This window comes from Octopus sinensis, linkage group LG20, assembly GCF_006345805.1.
Source record: "Octopus sinensis linkage group LG20, ASM634580v1, whole genome shotgun sequence".
NCBI classification, from domain to species: Eukaryota; Metazoa; Mollusca; class Cephalopoda; order Octopoda; family Octopodidae; genus Octopus; species Octopus sinensis.
In genome coordinates, this window is record NC_043016.1 from 27,431,043 (window position 1) to 27,453,117 (window position 22,075).

At 38.0% G+C, this 22,075-nt stretch overlaps 1 protein-coding gene across 3 annotated transcripts in view; it reads left to right on the forward strand.

Moving 5' to 3' along the window:
- The window catches only part of LOC115222528 (PAN2-PAN3 deadenylation complex subunit pan3-like), a 74,042-nt gene that overhangs the window by 17,587 nt on the left and 34,380 nt on the right, over positions 1–22,075 (forward strand). For 2 of the 3 annotated variants that reach the window (XM_029792784.2, XM_029792783.2), the window contains 4 exons: positions 6,727–6,792; positions 11,857–11,985; positions 18,323–18,380; positions 21,719–21,877. In XM_029792784.2, the coding sequence (XP_029648644.2) occupies positions 6,727–6,792; positions 11,857–11,985; positions 18,323–18,380; positions 21,719–21,877 (412 nt within the window). The remainder of the gene's footprint in view (positions 1–6,726; positions 6,793–11,856; positions 11,986–18,322; positions 18,381–21,718; positions 21,878–22,075) is intronic. The other variant, XM_036511568.1, reaches the window with a different exon arrangement.

Sequence of the window (22,075 nt, forward strand, 5' to 3'; positions counted from 1 at the left end):
TCATTGAAGAGAACTACCATTTCACTAACACCTCTCCCCAACAATGTACATGTGAACTTAAATACTTGAGTAGTGTAGCTGCATAAACATATGTGTGCATGTGTATGTAAATATATATGTGTATAAGTGTGTATGTAGGTATATTATGTGTATAAGTATGTGTATGCACACACATGTCCACATGTGTGTATTTTTTCTGCTTCATAAGTGTCCATATATTTGCACATGCATCCATCATCATTATTGTTTAGCGTCCACATGGAAAGCAAATGCTGGACAGCGGTGGTGGTGGGTATGTATGCAGAGGTGTAGGTGCATGTGAGCTGGAGGGAATATTTGTGTGGGTGTGTGTATATATGTATATGTGTATACATATAGGTTTATATATGTGGTGTGTGGATATATATATGTATGTGTGTGTATGTATATATATATATATATATATATATATATGCATGTGTATGGATATGTATGTTTATGAATGAGTATATCCACACATGCGTGTGTATATGTATGTATGTGTAGATAGATATATGTGTATTTATATGTGTATGTATATATGTGTATGTGTGTATATAGAGAGAAAAACAGAGAGATGTATATATACTCTTTGTCTGGTATATGTGGGGAAGTAAATATGTGAGCTAGCATGATCTTCCTCACCTCCCCTCCTAAACCAGTATATAAAAATTCATTTCCATCAACAAATATTTTTATCAAGAGACATGTATCTTACACCTCATTAGCACCACCACCCCAGACACACACCTAAAACATAGAAAATTACAAAGAGAAAGCATTTAGAAAAACATCTGACCATTATATTTCTTACCAAAGGTCAACTATTCAAATGACTTCATAAAACATGCCTTTAACATACAACCAACTCCAATCAAGTATCTTTTGACCATTCACTGTTTCCTTTCAGCTCTTATTCATCAACACCCTTTCATTCCCAAACTGATTGACAAACCCTAACCCCACCCCAAACAAACCCAAATCCCATTTATAGAATCACAAAGCCCCAGATCATCAGATCTGTTTGACAATGAATGTAATGTGAGAAAGTTCTCCAGAAAAGTTAACAAGGAATTTTTCTAAACAAATCTCCCCACCCAAGATAAAAAAAAAAAAGAACTTACTAGATTAACGAACTGAAGTGTAAAATTTATATTATAAAAAAAGTTTTAAAATAATAGAAAACAAATTTTTAGAACTACAGGTGTAGTCATTCTATTTCTTTTTTTCAAAATGTGTGTGTGTGTGCATATTATATATATATATATATATATATATATATATATATATATATATAGGCAGAGACAATAACCAAAACCTTTGGCATTATGCCATGTTTGAGAAGACTCATCATATATATAAATGTATATATATATATATATATATCAGTATATGTATATATATGTATGTATAACTATATATATATATATTACATTTATATATTTATTGGCTAAACTGGCAAAATGACCATTCCGAAATACAACAATATATATATACATCATCGTTTATGTAGATGTGTATATATTGTATATATACATATATGTGTATATATATATATATATCTATATATATATATATAATATATATATATATATATATATATTATATATATATATATATATATATATATATTCTCCATTCACTAGAAAGTTTTATGAAAGATAGGTTATCTTAGAATTGTCTAAATATGTGTAAAGTATCTAGTTTCAACATTTTGTTAATCTTCTATAATAAATATTCAAAACACTTGTTCTTACCCTTATATTATGACTGCTACTGTATTTGTGTGTGTGTGTATATATATATACACGCGGGTGGCACGTAAAAAGCACCCACTACACTCACGGAGTGGTTGGCGTTAGGAAGGGCATCCAGCCGTAGAAACACTGCCAGATCTGACTAGGCCTGATGAAACCTTCCGGCTTCACAGACCCCAGTTGAACCGTCCAACCCATGCTAGCATGGAAAGCGGACGCTAAACGATGATGATGATATATGTATCAGAACTTATCTGAAGCTCTTGGTGGTTCAAATCAGATATGCAATCTATGTGGGTGTCTTTTCAAAGCACTGTCTGGTTTAAAGTGCCATGATGGTTCTAAGGTGTAGGTACAGGAGGTGGTCAAACTCTGCATAAGAAGTAGACAACCACCTTGTATGTGTGCATATATATTGTTGGCATCCTTTTTGTCTCGGGAGACAATGGAGTTGCGCATAAAGTAGTCTAGTCCGGCTTTTACATTTCATGTCCTGATACATTTCCTGCTGTGGCTGTGTAGTCCTATCCTGGACAAACACTCCCTCTGGCAGGTACCGCAAATGTAACGAAGACTGTTCCTGGCTGGTTGTAATGCCATAGTTTCTTGTTGACGTCTTTTCTTGTCTTTCCATTTCTCCTCCCTCTCTCTCTCTCTGTCACTCCTTTGTATTCCCTTTTTTACGGTACGTTGCCTGTCTCCACGGTTGCCGGCAACCGCCTCCCAACCGCTAATATTGATGTTGTAGGCCTTCATGTCCTTTTTGCAAACATTCTTGTAACGTAAGAACGGTCTACCCACAGACCTAGTACCCCTAGCAAGCTCTCCATAGAGTATATCCTTGGGGATTCTGCCATCTTTCATACGGCTAACATGCCCAAGCCATCTCATACATCTTTGTGCAAATATGCTTGGTATTCCTGCTTGCATATATATATATATATATATATATATATATATATATATATGTGTGTGTATATGGGTGTATATATATATATGCACATATATATATGTATATATATATGTGTGTGTGTGTGTGTGTGTAGGCAGGTTTATTTAGCCAGAGGGGAAGCAGATAAGAAAAAAATTGCCAATGTTCTGCACTGTGAGAACCAAAGACTTGAGGTATTTCGTGTTGCAAGACAGTGTGTGAGAGAGAATCGTGATGTTGTAGGTGAGAAATGTATTCACATGGATGGTGGTTCACTTGCACTAAATGAGGCTGCAAAGAGAAAGGTTTGGAGAAGCCACTACGAAAGGTTGCTGAATAAAGAAATGAATGGGAGAAAGAGAGTCTGCTGAATGTTGACCCAACACAGGAACCAGCTATCTGAGTTGGCAGCACCTTGGTAGATGAAGCAATTAAGAGTAAGAATTACTGCAGAGATGCTCAAAATATCTGGCCATGTCGGCTATAGCCTAGTCAGCCTTATAGTTAACCAGGTGATACACGAAGGAGTCATACCCAATGACTGGTGTAGCAGCATAATAGTCAACTGCTACAAAGGTAAAGGTGATGCTTTAGATACAAATAATTACAGAGGTATCAAGTTGTTAGATCAAGTAATGAAGGTCACAGAGAGGGTCATAGTCCAACTAATTAGGGAGAGAGTCAGTATAGATGAGATGCAGTTTGGGTTTATGCCAGGGAAAAGCACCACTGATGCTATATTTCTGGTAAGACAGCTGCAGGAGAAATACCTAGCCAAAGACAAACCTCTGTACCTGGCTTTTGTTGACATGGAGAAAGACTTTGACAGGGTCCCCTGATACCTTATCTGGTGGTCAATGAGGAAACTAGGGACAGATGAATGGATAGTGAGAGCTGTGCGAGCCATGTACAGGGATGCTGTCAGTCAGGTGAGGGTTGGCAACGAGTACGCTGAAGAATTCCGGGTGGAGGTAGGGGTCTACAAAGGTTCAGTCCTCAACCCCCTCCTATTTATCATAGTCCTCCAGGCAATAACAGAGGAATTCAAAACAGGATACTTCTGGTAGCTCCTCTATGCTGATGACCTTGCTCTAATTGCTGAGTCACTATCAGAACTGGAGGAGAAGTTTCAGGTGTGGAAACAAGGATTAGAATCAAAGGGCCTTAGAGTCAACCTAGCTAAAACCAAAGTCCTAATAAGTAGGAGAGCAGGCAAATCACAAATCCCTTCAGGTAGATGGCCCTGCTCGATCTGTAGTAGAGGCGTAGGTTCCCAGTGTAAGCTATGGACACATAAGAGGTGCAGTAATATCAAAGGAAGGCTAACTGGGAAGATAGTTTTTGTATGTGGCAGATGCTCGGAAGCAATAAACACTGAAAATGCATAGAGAACAACTTCCGCAACATTCCAGGGAGAAAAACTAGAAGTAGTTGATAGCTTCCGTTACCTAGGTGACCAAGTCAGTAGCGGGGGAGGGTGCACTGAAAGTGTAGCTGCTAGAATAAGAATAGCCTGGGCAAAGTTCAGAGAGCTCTTACCTTTGCTGGTGACAAAGGGCCTCTTGCAATGAAACATGGGCTGTGACTGCTGAGGACATGCGTAAGCTCGCAAGGATTGAAGCCAGTATGATCCGATGGATGTGTAAAGTCAGTGTGCATACTTGACAGAGTGTAAGTACCTTGAGAGAAAAGCTGGACCTAAGAAGCATTAGATGTGGTGTGCAAGAGAGACGACTGCGCTGGTATGGTCATGTGACGAGAATGGATGAGGATAGCTGTGTGAAAAAGTGCCACACCCTAGCGGTTGAGGGAACCTGTGGAAGAGGCAGACCCAGGAAGACCTGGGATGAAGTGGTGAAGCACGACCTTCAAACTTTAGGCCCCACTGAGGAAATGACTAGTGACTGAGACTTTTAGAAATATGCTGTGCTTGAGAAGACCCGGCAAGCCAAATTAGACTATAACCTTGTGGCCTATGCCAGGGGCGTAACCAGCCTACTTATGCGTACCTTTCCTTCTTTGGACACTAAACTTTGCTTGCGAAGACCTATTGAGGCAAGTGAAATCGAAATCAAATTCAATGACTGGCATCTGTGCTAGCAGGGCACAGAGAGCACCATATGAGTGTGATCGTTAACAGAGCGGGTCACCGGCTTCCGTGCCAGTGGCACATAAAAGGCACCATTTGAGCGTGATCATTACTAGTGTCACCTTACTGGCACGTGAAAAAATATTCGAGCAAGGTCATTGACAGTACCGCCTGATTGGCCTCCGTGCCAGTGGCACGTAAAAGAACCCCCTACACTCTCGGAGTAGTTGGCGTTAGGAAGGGCATCCAGCTGTAGAAACTCTGCCAGATCAAGATTGGAGCCTGGTGCAGCCATCTGGTTTGCCTGCCCTTAGTCATCTTCCAACCCATGCTAGCATGGAAAGCGGACATTAAACGATGATGATGATGATGATACATATATATATATAGGTATACATATATATATAAACATATATATATATATATATATATATATACATATGTATATATACGTATATATATATATACACATATGTATATATACGTATATATATATACACATGTATATATACGTATATATATATATATATATATATATATATGTATATATACGTATATATATATATATATATGTGTGTATTATATATATATATATATATATATAGATACGTGTATATATACTCAGGGTTTTTCTAAAAGAATGAACCGATTTCATTATGCAATATTTTTATAAGGAAAAGCAATAGAAAACTCCAGTTAAGTCACAAGTATTTAATCACAGTCAACTTCTATATCATGTCTGACAAGTGGTTAAAGTGGCAATCCACTGACTACTTGTTTAGCTGTCTGGTTGAATGTTTTATTGAAGTTTTTCCATTTCCCTTCTATGTGAATATCTTCTAGAATCATCTCAAAGAAAGCAAAATTATTCTTTAGGAGTGGCTGTGTGGTAAGTAGCTTGCTAACCAACCACATGGTTCCGGGTTCAGTCCCACTGCGTGGCATCTTGGGCAAATGTCTTCTGCTATAGCCCCAGGCCGACCTATGCCTTGTGAGTGGATTTGGTAGACGGAAACTGAAAGAAGCCTGTCATATATATGTATATATATATATGTATATGTGTTTGTCCCCCTAGCATTGCTTGACAACTGATGCTGGTGTGTTTACGTCCCCGTCACTTAGCGGTTCGGCAAAAGAGACCGATAGAATAAGTACTAAGCTTACAAAGAATAAGTCCCGGGGTTGATTTGCTCGACTAAAGGTGGTGCTCCAGCATGGCCGCAGTCAAATGACTGAAACAAGTAAAAGAGTAAAGAGTTCCATAATGAACTTACTTTTGATATGCTGATGCATGTCTGGGAGGAATTCTCTTATTGCATTGATGTTGCCTGTGCTGCAGGTGGTGGCTACACTAAATACTTGTTACTTAACTGGAGTTTTCTATTGCTTTTCCGTATTAAAATATTGTTTAATGAAATCTGTTCATTCTTTTTTAATAACCCTGTATATATACACACACACACATATATTTGTAAACTTAAACAACAATTTTTTATAATTCTGAGTATAATTATAATTAGGGTTCAGCAAAAATTTGCTTCACCACATTCCGAAAATTTAGAAATAGTAGCCAAACACCTAGCTATTTCTCTACGATAAGAGAATCTCCCAGATAACATATACTCAAAAACAATCCATGCTGGTAAAGAGAAATAGCTAGGTGTTTGGCTGCTATTTCTAAATTTTCAGTATGTGGTGAAGCAAATTTTTGCTGAACCCTAATTATAATTATACTCATAATTATAAAAAAATGTTGTTTAAGTTTACCGATAATGGTTCTTTTAACATGCCGAAACTACTTGGTAAAATTACTAATAATTATTAATTAATTAATTAATGTTACCCTTTATTATTATTAATTTTATATATATATAATGTAGAAGACAAGTTTTAATGGGTTTTTTTTTCCATTTTTTTCTCTTTATCTTTAGGAAAACGTTGGCGGAACAACCTATTTTTATTCTCCCGAAGATTTTGCTCCACAATTTCAGAGTGTTGTAAGTAAATATTTTTGTAAATTTTTGTGTTATCCATTTGGTGCATGTGTGTGTGTGTTAGATGCTTTGTTGTATAGCTTATTAACAATGATATTCATTTGTCAGACTGCTTGGTATGATATATCTTAAGATTATATCTTGTTGAGGTGGCAAAGGGTCTGCTGCTCTTAATTGCTTTTCAGTAATTGTGATACACCCTCTAGAGATGAAGATAATTTTAACAAATCAAGAATTCTGTCCTGTCCTGTCCATGTTCATATCCCAATACTGGTCATTCAGGCTCTGTACTAGATACAGGAAGTTCTGTTTCTGGAACTTGATCTACAGGAACTGCTTACACATGTGCATCTTCAGGATCTTTGACATCGTGAGAAGGAAAAATCAGTGGAGGTGGTTGTGGTTTTAAGTATGGTGTTATTATCAAAGTTTGCAAAGTTATTTGCCAATATAAAATGGCAGTCCTGGTTTAAGGACACAAGCTATGTTGTATAGCTAGCTGGAGACGATATCTCCTGGGGCTAAATTACAGCAACATTAGTCCTAAACCAGGACTGCCATGTTATGTGGGCAAACAATCTTTACTCCAAAGTACTGTTGCTGAATATCTCTCCTTGTGAGATTTAAAAATAGTAATTTTCTAAAGTTTGCAAAGTTTTGGCTTTGTTCCATAAATGACTTCTAAGTGAAGCTCAAGCCATATGCATCAGCAGATAGCCCTGGTTGTAGGTTATACATATCGTTATAAAGGTAAAAATAAAGAAACTTAGATATTTTATATTTTAATTGTTTCAGTTATTAGACTGCAACCATGCTGGGACACCAACTTGAAGGATTTTTAGTTGAATGTATTCACCCCAGTACTTATTTTCTTAAAGCTTGGTATTTCTATCAGTCTCTTTTGCCAAACTTCTAAGTCATGGGGATGTAAACACACCAGCACTGGTTGTCAAGCATTGTTGGGGGAAACAAACAAAGACACTCACACATATGTATATATCTGACAGGCTTCTTTCAGTTTCCATCTATTGAATCCATTCACAAGGCTTTGGTCGGCCCAAGTCTATTGTAGAAGACACTTGCCCAAGGTGCCATGCAGTGAGACTCAACCCCAAACTCTGAGGTTGGGAAGTAAACTTCTTACCACAGCTACACCTGTGCCTGTCTAAAAGTAATAATTGAAAAAGTTTGCAATGTGTAATGTGGGTGGTGGGTATGAAAAACATACAAAATGTTATATATAAGTGTGGTAAAAAAAAAAATCGGGTATAGCAAAATTTGACAGTCTGAATAAATTAGGGGAACACAATATAATGTTCCAGCAAAAATTGATAATTTTTAGTGAATTTGTAATGGGCTTGCCATATGGAATCGTTTTGCAATACATTAAGAGTTTTGATGCTCTGTTTTGTGGTTCAATGCAAATTTGTCTTTGAACAATATGAAGTATTTTCACTCAAGTACAACAAGCATTTCATAAAATTTCAGTACACTCCCTGTTTGTTAGGGTTAGCTTTCTCCAAAATAGAATAATGTATCTTCAATGGAACTGAACCAGCTTCTTTTATTTGCCAAGCAGTCTTTTACTAGACTTGTTATCAACCTGTTTTCAGGATGTTTGAGGAAATTTCTGTTGAGTTATCTTGTTTTGAAGCTATTTTTTGTGTGACCCTGGTAGAGGTTTTGTTTGTGGGGATATTGTCAGTTTGTACATTAGTCCTATATACATCTTTTAATTGGGCAGTTTACCATTTGAAGGGCTGCCTACGGGATATTTGAAATAACATTTAGGTCTATCAACAATTTCACTAGCTTTATTTAGAATGTTGATAATGTGCTGGTTAACAAGAGAGGCAAAATTTATGCAACAAGAATAATTAATTTTGAGTTCTGTTGAAAATTCACAGTCACTTGGAAAATATCTAGATGGTAAATTTTAAAATTCTCTAACTACGTTATTTCTAATGCTTTTGCTAAATATTGGATTATGCCACAAAACCTTTCTAGTCTTAGTTCTTGGAGACCTTCTGATATTGTTTCCATTAGGGACAAAGGGGATAGTCTTTCATTAGGCTTACAATCTGGCTTAAAACTGTTAAATTAGAAATCTAATTTGGTAACTAAATAGTTAACACTGTTAAGATTCATGTTAACTATAATTTTTAAGCCTGTCTGCTGGAAGAATAGAATAAGATTCTTTCTAAGACCTTGTTCATGTTAGAGGTAAACCTGTTTCTAAATAAGGAAATTCTTATTTAGACATAATTCTTGCTCTATTATACATACCCATAGAAAGTATGACAAAGCATCCCCATTCTTCTTTACTCAGAGTTGTTGAAAAATTGTCAGGATTTCAAGACATGCTGGATGAGGTCAGTATCCAAGTTGCTGACAGCTATTCATTCCTCAACAAAATCAAGTACCTTAAGCAGTAGAATCCTAGTTATTGACAGCTTAAAGTCCATGATATCAAACAGATTAAACTTATGGTTGTATTTATTGTTTTGTTAAGCCAATCTATAACAGACATGTTGATTTTCCATTTATATCTCTACTAATCTTATGGAGAATAGAATCTAGAATATTCTTGCTAATTATTTGTATTTCAGTTTTTGTCAGGTTGATAAATCTACATTTGGGGATTCTCCTAAAATTGGTTTTGTGATCTTTAAGGCTTATGTGGAAGGGGGTACTCCATCCTGCTGCTGATAATTACAATTCTCTTTGCTTCAAGATTCATCGCTTTGTGTAAAGTAATTACTGCCTTCTTATATGTCTGTAATAGTATTAGAGAGGAGCCTGTTATATAAATTCTTGTCACAGCATATACGCATATGGGTGTGTGTGTAATCCCTACACATTTTTTTTTTCTCTTTTTCTGTTCTCTCCACTCAAGCTTTCTGTCGAAGAGTAGACTTGAAAGACTTTTCCATTCTTCCCAAGCATTTAACTAATACATCAGCTTGTTCCTTCAACTGTCTTTGTCTTTTGTTTTTTGAAAATTTGAACTATATATGTGTGTGTGTGTATATATATATATATATACATGCACACACACACACATATATATATATATATATATATATATGAGTCTATATTTTTATATATAAATATAACCACTATATTTGACAATGAAAAAGCCAGAGTATTTTATCATTTTATCACTTTTTTTGTTTTTGTTTTCAGGACATCTTTCATGTTTGTGTGATTATTTTAATTTATAATATAATTTAATAATAATATTAATAAAATAATAATAATAATAATAATAATAATAATAAATACGCACACATGCACACACCTTTTTTTTCTGCTGTTTTACACATTTTCATTAGTATATGGCATTTTTGCTTATAATCCATTACTGTATCTGTGTTCAAGCTTTGGTTATTCATTCTTTTCTAATTCAGTGTCTCTAATAGTATTTCTAATTTTATTTCTAGTAATCTCTCTATCACACATTGTTAAACTGTCAACCTTCCCCTTCTTGCACCTCTTTGCTATAAGACATATTTGATAAATATGCTGTGTACATATAACGCTTTCTCTGCATTTTGCTTTTTACTTCACCTCTCCTTATCTCTTTAACATCACATTCCTTTCTTTCTTCTCCCCCCCCTCTCTCATAGCAATTTTGTTTTTCAACTTCCTTTTCTTTTTATTTTTGGTATTTTCATTTATTATATTTTAGTGATATCTAATGGCTCTTATTTTAATTTTGATTTTAGGTTTTCTTTAATTATGTCCTATTTAATTTCTTGCATCTTCTTATTCTTGACATAGTCTATCTTATTCCGTATATTTTGTTTTTCACCTACATCTAAAATTTATTTTTTAAAAAAGATTTTCAACTTATCAATTATTTATATTATTTTTCTGTTAGGCTCAATTCTCCTTTCATCCAACTGTTAACCACTATTTCAAGAATAAGTTGCCCAGTCAGATTTAAATAATTATTTGTTGAAGACTTATATGTACTCATAATTTCTAAATTATTTTATCTTAATTATCATAAGTATCTGATGAATTGTTATTTAGAACTCTGAGTAATAATTTGTGAATTTTTTTGGCTTCAATAAAATAGTGAGTATATATAAATATAATGTATGTATATATATAATGTATGTATGTATATAATGTGTGTGTGTTATTTCATGTTATGTTCAGAGGTAGTACAAGGTACCAGAATTTTCAATTTGAGTCAAATGTAGCGAACTACTTCAAATTGTTCTTAGAGTGACTACATAAGCAACATCTTGACTAGGTAGTCTGTACTGGCACCAAGTCACAAGTTGTAATAATGAAGTCAAAACAGCGATATTTGGAAAGCATTTAACACATACATTTCAGGTTTGCATAATATATAATAGGAAATGCATCCATTACATAAACCTTCCTCAGTTGAAATATTTATATATATATATATATATATATATATTCTTTTACTTGTTTCAGTCATATGACTGCGGCCATTCTGGAGCACTTTCTGTGTGTGTGTGTGTGTGTGTATGTATATATATATATATATATATATATATATATATATATATATATATATAGCTGTAAATGTAATAATATGTGACAATTATTCAGTAGCCATGATAAAACTCTGAGTTTTATCATGGCTGCTGAATAATTGTTACATATTACATTTACAGATAAATTCCTCTAGTTACATAATATCGAGGTCTCCTTCATTCTTTTGTTGTCTTACCATTTCTATCAAGATATATATATATATATATATATATATACACACAACTGGTTTCTTTCATTTTCCATCTAAGAAATCCACTCAAGGATTTGGTCATATATATCTAGGTGTGTGTTTGTGTCTGAGCCCCACTATTGCTTGACAACCAGTGTTGGTGTTATTACTTAACAGTTTGGCAAAAGGGACAGGTAGAATAAGTACCAGTCTTCAAGAAAAGCACTAAAATTCCTCAAGATGACACCCCAGTGTGACCCCTGCAAGGCCCTATTCTAATGACTGAAACAAGTAAAAAATAAAAACGATATATATTCACCACCTCATATAACTTCTATCATCTATTGTTCCCATTTCAGCAACAACAACAACAGCAGCCAGTTGTCCTCCCGAACTATTCCTTCTACCCAGGAATGCCGTCACATATCGCACACATGAAAGTTAAAGCGAATATGCCGCAGTTTTTCTTACCAGACGAAATTAAAATGGTAAGTCATTGCTTTCATTCTTCTCTAATATCATCATCTTCACCTTCCTTTTAACATCCTCTTTTTCCACGCTTGCAAGTGTTAAGCTGGTTTTGTTGAAGCAGATTTTCTATTGCTGTATGCCCTTGCTATTGCCAACACCTGTTCCCATATAAGGTTAATATTTCTTCATAGCCAACATATTTTCACAAAACACTGGAAATGAATGACACTGCTCATTCGATAGTGGCACTCCTTTACTGTAATAATGTGATATCATGACAAGGAAACACAAGTATACATACTCATACACTCATGCACTATAGAATAGTAGACCATAAGTGCTTGTTTATATTTAATGTATGATGTCAAAACAAGGAGACAAACACTCCTTCATACACACACACTTATATATAAGCATGTTTGTATGGTAAGAAGTTAGCTTTCTAGGTTGAGGCCGTCTGTGTGGCACCTTGCCCAACTGTCTCCTTCTATAAGTATGTGCAGACCAAAGCCTTGTGTGCGGTTTGCTAGACAGAAGTTGAAAGACGTGTGAGTGTATATAATATATCATCATCATCGTTTAGCGTCCGCTTTCCATGCTAGCATGGGTTGGATGGTTCAACTGGGGTCTGGGAAGCCAGAAGGCTGCACCAGGCCCTGTCTGAACTGGCAATATTTCTATGGCTGGATGCCCTTCCTAACGCTAACCACTCCGTGAGTGTAGTGGGTGCTTTTTACGTACCACCGGCACAGGTGCCAGACGAGGCTGGCAAACGGCCACGATCGGGTGGTGCTTTTTACGTGCCACCGGCATGAGGCCAGTCGGGGCGGCGCTGGCAACGGCCACGTTCGGATGGTTCTCTTACGTGCCACCAGTACTGGTATCACAGCTGCAATTTCCATTGATGTTGATCAATTTCGATTCTCACTTGCCTCAACAGGTCTTCACAAGTAGAGTTTTGTGTCCCACTTGTCCTGCCAGGTCTTCTCGCGCACAGCATACTTCCAAAGGTCTCGGTCTCTGGTCATTTCCTCAGTGAGACCTAAAGTTCGAAGGTCGTGCTTCACCACCTCCTCCCAGGTTTTCCTGGGTCTGCCTCTTCTGCAGGTTCCCTCAACCGCTAGGGTGTGGCACTTTTTCACACAACTATCTTCATCCATTCTCGCCACATGACCATACCAGCGCAAACGTCTCTCTTGCACACCATAACTGATGCTTCTTAGGTCCAGCTTCTCTCTCAAGGTACTTACACTCTATCGAGTATGAACACTGTCATTACACATCCATCAGAGCATACTGGCTTCATTTCTTGCGAGCTTACGCATATCCTCAGCAGTCACGGCCCATGTTTCACTGCCATGTAGCATGGCTGTTCGTACACATGCGTCATACAGTCTACCTTTTACTCTGAGCGAGAGGCCTTTTGTCACCAACAGAGGTAAGAGCTCTCTGAACTTTGCCCAAGCTATTCTTACTCTAGCAGTTACACTTTCAGCACACCCGCCCCTGCTACTGTCTTGGTCACCTAGGTAACGGAAGCTATCAACTACTTCTAGTTTTTCTCCCTGGAATGTGGCAGAAGTTGGTCTCAGAGCATTTTCAGTGTTTATTGCTCCTGAGCATCTGCCACATACAAAAACTGTCTTCCTAGTTAGCCTTCCTTTGACATTGCTGCACCTCTTATGTGTCCATAGCTTACACTTGGTGCATCTTATAGAGTTTCTACCTACACCTTTTCTACAGATCGAGCAGGGCCATCTACCTGAAGGCGTTTGTGATTTGTCTACCTTCCTACTTATTAGGACTTTGGTTTTAGCTAGATTGATTCTAAGACCCTTTTGATTCTAATCCTTGCTTCCACACCTGAAACTTTTCCTCGAGTTCTGATAGTGACTCAGCAATTAGAGCAAGGTCATCAGCATAGAGGAGCTCCCAGGGGCATCCTGTCTTGAATTCCTCCACTGTTGCCTGGAGGACTATGATAAGTAGGAGGGGGCTGAGGACTGAGCCTTGGTGGACCCCTACCTCTACCCAGAATTCTTCACTGTACTCATTGCCAACCCTCACCTTACTAGCAGCGTCCCTGTTCATGGCTCGCACAGCTCTCACTAACCATTCATCTATCCCTAGTTTCCTCATTGATCACCAGATAAGGGATCGGGAGACCCTGTCGAAGGCTTTCTCCATGTCAACAAAAGCCAGGTACAGGGGCTTATCTTTGGCTAGGTATTTCTCCTGCAGCTGCCTTACCAGGAATATAGCATCAGTGGTACTTTTCCCTGGCATGAACCCAAACTGCATCTCATCTATACTGACTCTCTCCCTAATTAGTTGGACTGTGACCTTCATTACTTGATCCAACAGCTTGATACCTCTGTAATTATTTGTATCTAGGGTGTCACCTTTACCTTTGTAGCAGTTGACTATTATGCTGCTACACCAGTCATTGGGTATGACTCCTTCGTGTATCACCTGGTTAACTATAAGGCTGACTAGGCTATAGCCAACACTACCAGATATTTTGAGCATCTCTGCAGTGATTCCTGATGGGCCTGGGGCTTTCCCTGTCTTCATGCTTCTAATTGCCTTAACTACCAAGGAACTGTCAACTCGGATAGCTGGTTCCTCTGTTGGGTCGACATTCGGCAGACTCTCTTTATCCCATTCATTTTCTTTATTCAGCAACCTTTCATAGTGGCGTCTCCAAACCTCTCTCTTTGCAGCCTCATTTAGCGCAAGTAAACCATCTTCCATGCGAACACATTTCTCTCCTACCACATCACAATTCTCTCTCACACACTGTCTTGCAGCACGAAACACCCCAGTCTTTGGTCCTCACGGCGCAGAACATTGGCAAATTTTTTTCTTATCTGCTTCCACTATGGCTAGATAGACCTGTCTCCTAGCTTCCCTTTTGGTATTCTGATACAATTCCCTGCTACCACCGTTCTTCCAGTCCTTCCAAGCCTGTCTCTTTTCTCTAATAGCCCTGTCTACAACATTGTTCCACCACCACGTTACCTTGGGACGAGAGGGCACTTTGCACCAGCCACAGATCTGGTCAGTGGCTCTCAGCAGGTTGTCCCTTAGAAACGTCCAGTTGGCTTCTACTCCATGTGATACTCTATCCCCTTCTACTTCGTCAAAGGCTTCAAGCAACATGTCCCTAAATCTCTGTCCATTCGCAGGATCTTTAAGCTTCCAGATCCTTCTTCTCCATGTTGGTCGTCTTCTGGTTTTCCTCTTCGTCCTGATCCTAAAGTCTCTAACTACGAGTCTATGTTGCGGGTACATTCTTCGCCTGGGAAGGTTTTGGCATTTAGGTACATTCTTCGCCTGGGAAGGTTTTGGCATTTAGGTACATTCTTCGCCTGGGAAGGTTTTGGCATTTAGATATATATATACATATATATATATACATATTTATACATACACACATACATATGTTTGTACTGAGGGCTACTAAGGAAATCTGTGGTTTGTGCATAGTCCCAGCTAGACCAAGGGTAACATGGTGGTGGAGACAGTGCTATAAAAGCAAAAAGGCATGCCTGGAAAGACTGGAAAAAAGTGGAAGCAAAGAATTATATCAGGTAGCCAAAAGGGCAGCTAGGTATCAGGTATATATAGCAAAAGGAGTAGCCGAAGGTAAGAGATTTGCATATGTCCTACGACATGAGGATCAGAAGCATGAGGTGTTCAGAATTGCAAAGTAGCGTATCAGAGAGAAAAGAGATGTGATGGGTGACAAAAGTGTGCGAATGGACAATGGTATGCTTGTACTTAGTAACTCAGAGAAGAAAAATGCACAAAAGTGTCATTGTGAAAGGTTACTAAATGTGGAAAATGAATAATAGAAGGAGAGTCTACCAAATATTGAACCAATTGAGGGACCTGCCATCAGAATTGATAGCAGTATAATAGATGAGGCAAATAAGGACATGAAGACAAGGAAAGCCCCTGAGCCATCAGGAATCACTGCCGAAATGATTAAAATTTCTGGTAGTGTAGGATACAGCTTAGTCGCCCTTATAGTTAATCAGTTTATTCAGGAAGGCTCCATCCCCAATGACTGGTGTTATAGCATTATAGTTACCCACTACAAGAGTAAAGGTGCTGCTTTAGATTGGAACAACTACAGAAGTATTAAACTGCTAGAAGTCATGAAAGTTACTGAGAAAGTTCGATTGATTATGAATAGAATTAAACTAGATGTGATGCAGTTTTGTTTTGTACCTGGGAAGAGTACTACAGATGCCATCTTCCTAGTGAGACAGATTCAGGAAAAGTACTTGGCCAAAAGTAAGCCATTGTACTTAGCTTTCGTTGACCTGGAGAAAGCTTTTGACAGTTTCCCACTCTGTTATATGGTGGTCTCTAAGGAAGTTAGGAGTAGAAGAGTGGCTTGCTAGAGCTGTACAAGCTTTGTACAGTGATGCTGTCAGTAAGGTGAGAGTCAGCCATGAATACAGTGATGAATTTAGTGTACAGGTAGGGGTTCACCAAGGCTCAGTTCTCAGCCTACTCTTATTCATTATAGTCCTCCAAGCCATAACAGTAGAATTCAAAACTGACTGCTCATGGGAGCTGCTATATGCTGATGACCTTGCTCTTATTGTAGAATCTTTAGCAGAACTGGAGAAGAAATTCTAGGTATGGAAACAAGACCTGGAATCAAAGAGCCTTAAAGTTAACCTTGTGAGGACCAAAGTTGTTGTGAGTAAGAAAGAAGATAAAACACTCTTTCTGTTGGGTAAATGGCCTTGCTCAGTATGTAGGAAAGGAGTTGGAAGAAATTCCATTCACTGCACCCTGTGTAAACTATGGACACATAGGAAGTGCAGTGGAATCGCAGGTAGATTAACAGATAATTTGTATGTGGTAGATGTGCATGAGTAATAAGCATTGAAAACACATGGAACTTAGATTCTCTAGGAGGCTCTCTTGAGATAGTTTCTGTTACCTAGGTAAACAAATCTCTTGTAGATAGTTTCTGTTCCTTAGGTGACTAAATTAGCAATGGTGGAAAATGCTCTGAAAGTATTGTTTCTAGATTAAGAATAGGGCGAAGGAAGTTCAGGGGGCTATTACCTCTGTTGGCAACAAAAGGGCTCTCTCTCAGAGTGAAAGGTAGACTATATGATGCTTGTGTATGAACGGCTATACTCCATGGTAGTGAGACATGGGCTCTGAATGCAGAAGACGTGTAGACTGGAGAGAAATGAAGGCAGTATACTTCATTGGATGTGCAACATCAGCACACATGTACAACAAAGTGCAAATGTATCAAGAGAAAAGTTGGTGTATGCAAGAGAGAAGACTATGTTGGTTTGGACATATGATGCATATGAATGAGTACAGCCGCATAAAGAAGTGCCTGTCACTGAAAGTGGATGGTACCTGCTGACAAGGGAGATCCAAGAAAATGTATGATGAAGTGATAAGGACCAATCTCAGGATGTTGGGCCTCACAGAGGAAATGACAGCTGCCCAAGATATAAGGTTTATGAGAAGACCTGGCCTCTTCAGCGAAACTGAGTTCTAGAAGTGTTGTGTGCTGCACCCACACTTAACAGGGAAGCTTCTCGCACACCCTACCACAACAAACCAAACTATATCTCTACATCTCTTCCTCACATTTCCATTTCATGCACTATGCTTACCTCCAACTCCCCGATCCTGTCCTCTTGACTCTGTCTCACTGTATCATATCATTCTATCTGCTAGCCCCTGACCTGTGTCTTCCACCCACACATAACAAGGAAACTTTTCACACAACCTACTCCAATAAAACCAATCTACATTTCCTCCTTCATACACTATGCCTGTCTCTCACTCCCAAATCCTGTCCTCAAGGTCCTGTTTCTCTGTATCATTGCTATCTGCCTTCCCCATCCTACTCTAAATATACTCAGGTTTTCACCACTCACTTTCCCACCCCTCCACACTCACTAATCCTGCTGCTTTTACAATATCCTGCCACTTATATTACGACCTTCCAACCCTGGCACTTGTCACCATCTATATCCTGCTCTCTCCCACTCTCTCTCCTCCTCCTGCACCTCCCTCAGGTTAGTTGACCATGTATCTCCTTGCAGCAGCACACTTGTTTCTGTCTTCATTGTTGATTCCCCCCCCACTCTCTCTCTCTCTGGCCAAGTGACCTTATATATCCTCTTTAGCAAGACACCTGTTTCTCTCTCTCTCTCTCTGTCTCACTATAGCCTTTCATCATCTGACACAAGATCAAACCATCTAATCCTTGTCAGCATAGAAAGCAGACGCTAAATGATGATGATGATGCATTTATGTATAATTATTGATAACTGTATGTATATATATTTTTCTTTTCAGGAATTGCTGAATCGGCATGCATGTTCATTAATGCAAATCGACCCAGCTCAACATCCAGGTAAATAAAATAATAGTTATGCGTGTTGCTTTTATGTATTTGTGAGTAGGTATATAGATGTGAGTGTCTGTGTAAATAAGTATACATAATTTTTTGGAAGCACTCCGTCGGTTACGACGATGAGGGTTCTGGTTGATCCAATCAACGGAACAGCCTGCTCGTGAAATTAACGTGTAAGTGGCTGAGCACTCCACAGACACGTGTACCCTTAACATAGTTCTCGGGGATATTCAGCGTGACACAGAGAGTGACAAGGCCGGTCCCTTGAAATACAGGTACAACAGAAACAGGAACTAAGAGTGAGAGAAAGTTGTGGTGAAAGAGTACAGCAGGGATCACCACCATCCCCTGCCGGAGCCTTGTGGAGCTTTAGGTGTTTTCGCTCAATAAACACTCACGACGCCCGGTCTGGGAATCGAAACCGCGATCGTATGACCGCGAGTCCGCTGCCCTAACCACTGGGCCATTGCGCCTCCACACATAATTATATATGAATAAATATCTATGTATGTATATTACCTTATTCATTTATTAACTGCTTAATGGGCAAAGCATTTTATAAAATATGCTTTTATTCACGTGACCTTGTAGTTCATTTTATAATTTATTCTAGTGCAATCCAGAAAATCGTTGTTTTAACTGGTTTATATAAATGATCTCATCATAAAACCAGTTTGATAAGTGCCAGTGCATGTAACTCTTGACCCTTGAGTCATTAAACTTTTGTCAATTAATAATAAAAGCATACACATCTTTTAAGTTCTGCTTTCCTGTTTGTGTGTGAATTGATTGTTTTGTTTTTTCCTCTCTCATTTATTTATTTATTTATTTTCTACTTTGAGTTGATGAGGAAGGTTTTGTTTTTAAATTTGCAGAATCACTGATATATCAAATAAAATGCTTTGTGGTCTTAGATTTTTGCCTTTTTTTATCTTTTTACCATTGGCAAAAATCAATAAAACTTGTAGCATCACATATTGGAATTGATGATTCTCTCTTCACTAACATTTTGTGGTTTTATATTACTGCTAATAATGAGAATATCTTGTTACTGAAAACTGAATCTAAGACACATTTGTGCCACATTCCTGTCTGTGAATTCTTTGCCTACCATTCCTTTATTATGCATTAGGCTTCATCAGGTAAAAACAAATGAGATACCATACTAGTAATTTACAGCTAGTGGTCAGTGTAGTAGTAGAAGTTGTATTTAGTGGTTTCGTAACTAGGTTTATTTTAAAATACACTAATTTTAGTTAATTTTATAAATACTCAAGATTACGCAGGGATATAGTAAAATGGTTTCATTCATTAAGCTGTTTAAAACATAACTTGAAATTATAGTGAAAAATTAATTTAAATATATTTCTAAAACAAGATATTTTTTTATCTTTATGATCTTTTCTCTTCTTCACATTTCCACTTCATGCACTGTGCTTACCTTCCACTCCCCCATCCTGTCCTCTTGTCCCTTTTCCACTGTATCATTGCTCTCTGCTAGCCCCTGACCTTTGTGCTCCACCCACACATAACAAGAAAACTTTTCACACACCCTACCCCAACAAACCAATCTACATCTCTTCTCTCCCTCACATTTCCTCCTTCATACACTATACCTAGCTCTCATTCCCCAATCCTGTCCTCATAGCCCTGTTCCTCTGTATCATTGCTATCCAGTAGTCCCCCTGACTCTATAAATGCCTAAATTTTTGTCACTCCCCCCCTCCACACTCTCTAATCATGCTTTCTTGCAATACCCTGCCACTTATATTATGGTGTTCGGACCTCATGGGTATGCCCTGGCACTTGCCACCATCTATAATATCTCTCTCTTCTTTTACTCAACCATCTCATATTCTGATCCCCGTTCCTTTTGAGTATGTCCGGCACTTTGCCACCATCTCTATCCTGCTGTCTCCCACTCTCTCTCCTTCTCCTGTACTTCCCTCACGTTAGGTAACCATGTATTTCCTTTGTGACAGTGGACCTGTTTCTGTCTTCATTCCTGATCTCTCTCTCTCTCTCTCTCTCTCTCTAGCTGGGTAACCTTGTACCTCCTCTATAGCAAGACACAGGTTTCTGTCTCTTTGTCTCACTATAACCTTTCATCATCCGACACAATATCACCTCCTCCAATGCCACCTCCCTTCTCAAAAGAGATTTTATTTTCATCTTGGTGGCCCTGTCAGTGCAGGTGCCACTTAAAAAGCTCCCAGATCACACTGTAAAGTGACTGGCATTTGGAAGGTCGTCCAGCTGTTAAACCTTGCCAAAACTGACCTTGTCTGTGCTTGTGCCATGTAAAAAGCATTAAGTTCACTCTGTTGAGTGGTTGATATTAGGAAGGGCATCCAGCTGTAAAAATCCTGCCAAAACAATTTACAGAAGTCTGGTGCAGGCTTTTGCCTGGCCAACCAGCTCCTGTCAAACCGTCTCAGCCATGCTTGCATGGAAGGCGGACGTTAAGTGATGATGATGATGATCTTGTTATGAGGATTATAAGCATCAAGATGCATCAACTCATAGGATGCTAGAAATAATTAGGTGTGATAGCATAGAGCTCACAGTGAAATAAAAAACATTGAAAATATCAAGTATTTGTTAGATAGCTTAGATATGCAAATACTAAATTCACTTTAAATCATAGGTCTGACTTAAGGTTGGGTCCTTGGGGTGGCTTACACACACACATATATAAAATAAACACATGGTGTTTAAAATTTGTTTCAGTAGAAATTTATTTAATGCAGTGATAAAAGATTACAGTTTAATATAAAATCCACCATCATCAGGTAAAATTTTACCTGGTAATGGATTATATTTTGTGAGGTAATCTTTTATGACTGCATTAAATAATAATATTCTACTGAAAATGCTATCTTAAATTTTGAACACCATTTGTGTTTACTTTATGTGTGTGTATGCATAATGGGCTTCATGATCAGCTAATAACTATATGAGAAGACACTTGCCCAGAGTGCCATGCAATGATATTGAACACAAAGCCACATGGTATTTGGTGTATGAATGTCTGCATGTTTATGTTTAACCCATGCTAGCATGGAAAATGGACGTTAAACAATGATGATGTGCATAAACACACACACACACACATATATATACACCTGTATATAGTTATATTTGCTCCTGTCAACCATCCTACGTATGCCTGGACGGAAGACAGACGTTAAATGATGACGATGATAACACACATTTTTATATACGTGTGTGTTTATATACAAACATATATATATATATGTATAGTGTACTCATGTATGTGTACATATATATATATTCATACTTGGGTATCCCCTTATTTTGTTCTTTTTCTTTTATAGACATCCCAACAGAGGTCGACAGCTATCACCAACTCTATCCTCTTGAGGCACCACCTGCCAACCCGCTCCAGAAGTCCTCGATGTTCAGCTATCCGTCAACATGTTACAAAGCTGTAAATACGAAGGATTGTCTCACGTACTGCCTTAAACGAATACATGGTAGGTAGCGTGTACAGATGTGCATTCATACACACGTATATATGCATATGTATGTATACATACATATATTGTGAGATACAAGTAAGCTGATAATTTATTTTCAAATGTATAAACGCTGATAGAACAGGATCGATTGGATAAAATATCCATAGAAAGTGGGAAATTTGTTAGCAGCCAGCCATGAGACTGGTTGCTGAC